The sequence below is a fragment of the Vespa velutina genome, chromosome 8, assembly GCF_912470025.1.
Source record: "Vespa velutina chromosome 8, iVesVel2.1, whole genome shotgun sequence".
In the NCBI taxonomy this organism is placed as follows: domain Eukaryota; kingdom Metazoa; phylum Arthropoda; class Insecta; order Hymenoptera; family Vespidae; genus Vespa; species Vespa velutina.
The window spans coordinates 2833368-2839419 of NC_062195.1; the positions used below are offsets into that span (position 1 = coordinate 2833368).

Genomic DNA, 6052 nt, shown 5'->3' on the forward strand with positions numbered 1-6052 from the left:
TACAAAGTAGTCACTATTTCGATTCTTCGAACGTTTTGAAAAAGAACATCTTTCAATTTGAAATTATATTTCGAGGAAGAATAAGAAACTAAATAAACATGTAAGAAGAGTTGGCTCTCGTAGAACGAATATACAATCTATGTATCTCTTTTTCTACTATCTTAATCATTCCTTTGCGCTTTGACTAGGAACGTTGCTGGCATAACAACAAGAGGAACACGTACATAGAGACACATACATATATATATATATATATAAATGCACACGTAAATGAAAAAAAAAAAAAGAAAAAAAAGGAAAAAAACGAAGCCAGCAAAGAATACATGTACGAAACTTGTACAATTTCATTTCATTAGATGTGCATAATTTAAAAAAGGAGAATTTGTTGACAACGCAATTGAAATGGGAACGCATTTTAATTATTGCTACAATCAATCGACGTTGGTAATTGAAGCGCAAAAAAAAAAAAAAATAATGATTAATCCCTGTTAAAAATTTATGCAAAATTTAGATCGATTAAAAAAAAAAAAAAAAAGAAAAAAAATATATACATACACATATATATATATATATAAAGGTGAATCGTTCTCACCTTGAGGGCATACTTTTCTCTAGTATTTTTGTCGTAACATTGTACAACCTTCCCGTTAATACCAAGTCCCAAAACGTGATTACTGATCTCGTAATCGTCGGTAATCGGGGTGACTTTTGGTAGCCGAGCTTCACACTTAGCTAACATATTCTCCATCATTTTTCTCTTGCAATCCTTACTCGTACTCGTAGTCTCGTCTTTTTTCCGACTTATCGTCACGGTCTCCTTCGTTTCCTCTTCACGTTTTCGTTTGCACTTTTTCGATTCCTCCTTATCCTCCTTCTTCTGTTCCAAAGGAGATCTCTTCTGCTTTCTACATAAAAAAGAAAGAAAGAAAGAAAGAAAGAAAGAAAGAAAAAAAAAATGAAACAATTAATAATCATTACGATCAGCTGTAACAATGACATAAAGTTACGACATAATGTTTCTCAAATCGTTTATCCTATTAATCATTTCAAACGAATAAACTTAATAAATATCATTAGACTAATCTAATGACTATCATCGATTCTTATAATATTTTAAATTGACAAATGAAAAGTGAAATAAATTATTTCGTAATATGTAACAATGCTTAACAAAGGATATAACCAGGGTATAACGAATCGCAATGAACGCATAAGCGTATTACGCTTATTACTTATAGATATATGTATCATGACTCGGTTAAATGATTCGCTCGCAATGGCGCGCGTGCGCGCGCGCGCGAAGTGATAGTGTGTAATTACGTCATAAATCGCAACTCAGTTTCGGCGCGCACGCTTCGACCTATGTATGGGGTCCTGATCCTACAAAATATATATATATATATATATATATATATATATATATATAATATGCGTAGTATATATACATATGCACATATCAATATAATGTACACATGTGTATATATATATATATCATGTGTGTATATACATGTATCGACGAGGAATAATATTTCAACGAGTTTGATTCGATCTCCGAGTAACTTTCTATCGATCGTATATAATAACTAACTACTTTTGTTAACGATTAAATATTCATCATGTTAACGATATCGCGTATACTTTACAAAACGTTGGCGCGATCGATAAACTACATAACATATCGTTAAAAAAAAAAAAAAAAAAAAAAATATATATATATATATATAACTTTTAACGATATAGAAAACGAAATAGCGTTAAGAGAAAATGCAAGTCATGGGAAAAATAATAATTTTATTTGGTCTTAATGACGGTGATAAGATTGTTCAATTATCTCGACGAATTAATAATAAATTTCTGATTGCGAATATTAATTTAAAAAAAAAAAAAAAAAAATAAAAAATAAATAAATAAATAAAAGAAGAAAAGAGAAAGAAAAGGAAAACGAAAAGAAAAGAGGAAATATACAACGCCGAGGGTTTCGGTACAACTGCAATGCAACGATTCACGACGGCACGCCATTGGTTCGTCTTTTCGATGTTATAACGTATCGACCAATAAGAAAACGATAGTTTCAACGGCGTCGCGGCATTGCGGTCGCGATAGGAACGTAAATCGACCGTGTCGATGTAGTTGTACTAACACACATGTGCACGTCGGATATTGAATAAACGTGCATATATATATATATATATATATATATATATATATATATACGGTTGTATATAATACTAATGTTTTTCGCGATAAAATCGATCGGACCTTTGATAAATGAAATTTTATTATTATGCGTACGAGCCTTTCGTTGCAGAGAAAACAATAGGGTGCGTTAGTTCAATATAAACATGTAAATATGTACGCACGTTATTATGCGTAAGAGAAAGAAAGAATGAAAGAAAGAAAGAAGGAAAGAAGGAAAAAAAAAAAAAAAAAAAAAAAAAGAAAAAAAATCAATTGCAATTTTTCACGCTAAACTTTTCACTCTTTCTACTATAACTTTGCGCGCGACTGATAGACGTAATGAAGGGGATATATATAAAAAAGAGAAAAAAACAAAGGAAGAAAAATAAATGCTTATCAAACATGTATCATCAATGATAAGATTCGTATTTCAGGTTTACTAATATCATAAAAAAAAAGAAATAGATAGACAGAGTGAAAGAGAGAGAGAAAGAGAAAATAAATAGATCGAAGAGAATAAAATACATACACATACACACAAACACACACATACACATATATATAATTTAACAAGGTTAAGATAGAAACCTCCAGAATCTCCACTTAGAACCCGATTTCGGCATGTGTACGTAGTTAAGTAGAAAGAGAACAGTTAAATATTCGATAGGCTTAAATTTGAAAATCCCGCCGCCTCTTTCTTTTTCGACAAAGCCAATTCGAATAAATAAGTGGTAGACACTTTTCCAAGAGAAAGAGATGATGGCACGTTTCTAAAGTAGAGAGGATGCACGCACGTACGCACGCGACGAAACACGCGAAACACGCAAGCACACGCATCCGCATACGCACACAACGCGAAAACGCATCCGCACACGTTTACACACGCTAAACTAATGTTCAATGGTTAAACTAATGGTTAAAAACAAAAACAAAAACAAAAAAAATAAAAAGAAAAGAAAAATAAAAAAAAAAACGAACAAAACGGAGAGAAAAATAAAAAAGGAACAAATGAAAAAATAAACTTTAAACGCGCACGAGTCAAAAAAAGTCGATTTTAACTGTGCGTCGTCAAGCTGAAAACTAAAGAGAAAATCGAGCCAATCGTAAACGTCGTTATCGTCCTCGTCGCTGTCGTCAGATCGAGTTGGCGCGCTAACTCAATTCGCAGTTCCTTTTCGTTGAAAATTCCTTATGAAAAAAAAAAAAAAAAAAAAAACGGGGGAAAAAAAAGAAACAGAAAAAAAAATAACAGGAAACGTTCGTATCTCTTTCTATCTGTCTGTGTCTCTCTCTCTGTTTCTCTATCTCTATCCTTGTCGTATACGCGGGCGCGCGCGCGCGCGCTCACTCAACAAAATGAACGAACGAAGGAACGAGAAACACGTTTCTCAAGTTTACGCGTTTTCAACGAAAATGAGACTGAAGATACTTTCATGATCATTGTCGCGTTATGCAAGAGCCTTTCAACAATCATAAAAAGTTATATCAAATTATCAGAACAAATCTGATGTGATGTTAAGATAAAATGATTATACCGCTTAAAGGTAAGCTCTTTTCGTCTTCTATCTCTATCTATCTATCTCTATATCTGTCTCTCTCCCTCTCTCTCTCTCTCTCTTACTCTTTCTATTTCCCTTTCTCCCCCACCCCCACCCGCTCTTCCCACTCTTTAACCCTCCTTCTACTCACTCCTACCATATTGCACTTTTCTTCATCGAACACTGTCGCAGAAATTATTCAGAATGGCGAAGGAGCTTGCACGAAGCAGAGAGATGTTAGACAAGCGTGTATATATGTATATATATATATATATATATATGACGTATGTATGTATGTACGTATGTATGCATCTACCTTGAATTTTAAATTTCAAGAGACATTTTGATCCGACGATCGAAAGAGTAATAATCGAAGAATAGAGGAAGAGGGCCTAATACTTTCTTTCTTTCTTTCTTTCTTTCTTTCTTTTCTTTCTCTTTTTTTTTTCTTGCTTTTTTTTTTTTTTTTTTTTTTTTTTACTTTTTTCTTTTAATTAATAACCTTTCGTCATTGTTTTCGCACGAATACTCTGTCGTATGATATTTGTTTTCTTAACGATCTCTACCTTGTACGATGTGTTCTGTTACGTTCGATTCACTGGAAAAATTGATATTTTCCTGACAGATGTAAATTAAAATGATAACTTCGTTGTGGCTGGCATCATCTCACGTTCTTGCAATAATAAAAAATATTTCACTGTTTCACTTGAGTTCTTCGATTAATAAAATTCGTTCTATGGGAAAACAATTCAAACGACGTGTAATCCACTCACAACGATCCTTTACGTACTTGCATTTTGCAGATTTTCGATTGAATCGATCGATCAAGATGGGAAGAAGAACAAAAAAAAAAACAAATGAAAAAATAAATCGCTCGAAAGGAGGGGGGGGGGGGAACCGAATAAACGAACGAACGAACGAAGGAAATAACACAACACAACAAACGAACACACTCGCGCAAAGAGTATATTTATTTCTCTCTTCGTCGATTAACTTATTGATATATATATATATATATATATATCGATTAATCGATCGATCGATCGATCGATCGATCAATTTACTTATTTATTTATTCGTCTATTTTGTTACGATGAAAGGCGCGCCCGCGTATACGAACACATATAACAAACACGCACGTACACGTATTACACGATGACGATGATGACGATGACGACGACGACGAACGCTCGTATATCATCTCGTTCTATTCTTTTTTTTCTTTCTTTCTTTCTTTCTTTTTTCTTTTTTTTTTTTTTTTTTTTTTTAAGAATGGAAGCAGATACAAATTCGTGTGATATTATTTCCTCGATTGTATCTGATATAATCTTTTTTATTTTCTTTTTTTATTATTTTCTTTTTTTCTTTCTTTGCTTTCCCTTAAGAGAAACGAGCTTGTCTACCTGCACGGTACCGACCGAAACAAGTTCAATCCTTCCTTCTTCTTCTTTCTTACTTCTTTCTTGAAAGTCCTTTCACGAGAAATTGTTCACTTGACGAGTGAAGTAATAAATTGAATTAAAAAAAAAAAAAAATAAAAAAAAAAAAATGGAAAAAAAAAGAAAGAAAGAAAAGAAAAGAAATGATCTAATGCCGACTCCCGCGCGATACTCTTTCTCTTTCTTTCCTTTTCTCGGACTCTCTCTCTCTCTCTCTCTCTCTTTCTCTCTCTTTCTCTCTATCTCTCTCTTTCTCTTTTTTTTTATCTCTCTTTTTTGTTTTTATCGACGAGAGAAACAATTCAAAATATATCCGACACTTTTCTTTTCATGATCGCGTGTACGTGCGAAAGGGAATACTATAATAGAACTCCACCACCGTCTTCGTCGTTATCGTCGTCGTCGTCGTCGTTGTCGTCGTTGTTGTCGTTGTCGTCGTCGTAATCGTCGTTTGTTCTCGATGTGACCGGTACTGACTACCGAATGATACTTCGTTGAATCTCCACGCTCACCACTTCTACAAGTTCAGAATCGTCGTCGTAGTCGTCGTAGTCGTTGTCGTCGTCGTCGTCGTTGTCGTCTTCGTCGTCTCTCTTCGCGCACGAAAAAACGATTCACAAAGTACACATACACGTATACGCACACAGATAGTAAACCCACATATGCATACGCATACGCGGTAGGAAGTGGGGGGGGGAGAGAGAGAGAGAGAGAGAGAGAGATGACTGAACGACGATGATGACGACGAATAGGAGAACAAGGGGGTTGGAGTGGGGAGAGAGGAGAGACGGCAGTGGTTTCGAGGCGCCTCTACAGGCAATCTTAGGATATGACTCACAGATCGCAGGGCCGTATCTATACAGGGCAGGGCCCCTGACGACAATAGGGTTCCTCACT

General features: G+C 34.5%; 1 protein-coding gene and 1 long non-coding RNA gene across 4 annotated transcripts in view; one reads left to right on the plus strand and one right to left on the minus strand.

Annotated features, from left to right (window-relative positions):
• The window catches only part of LOC124951221, a 3964-nt gene extending 3840 nt beyond the window's left edge, over positions 1 to 124 (plus strand). The window contains exon 3 of the long non-coding RNA XR_007101558.1: positions 1 to 124. This exon is cut by the window's left edge and continues 646 nt beyond it. This is a non-coding gene — a long non-coding RNA (uncharacterized LOC124951221).
• Positions 1 to 6052, minus strand: part of LOC124951219 (MAP kinase-activated protein kinase 2) — a 19412-nt gene extending 13360 nt beyond the window's left edge. The window contains exons 1-3 of one of the 3 annotated variants that reach the window (XM_047499224.1): positions 5668 to 6052; positions 4283 to 4450; positions 593 to 905 (exon numbers count right to left, since the gene is read on the minus strand). In XM_047499224.1, coding sequence (XP_047355180.1) covers positions 593 to 751 — 159 coding nt within the window. In that variant the 5' untranslated portion in view covers positions 752 to 905; positions 4283 to 4450; positions 5668 to 6052. Of the gene's footprint in view, positions 1 to 592; positions 906 to 2766; positions 3386 to 4282; positions 4451 to 5667 lie in introns of those variants that run through there. The other 2 variants (XM_047499225.1, XM_047499223.1) reach the window with 2 other exon arrangements.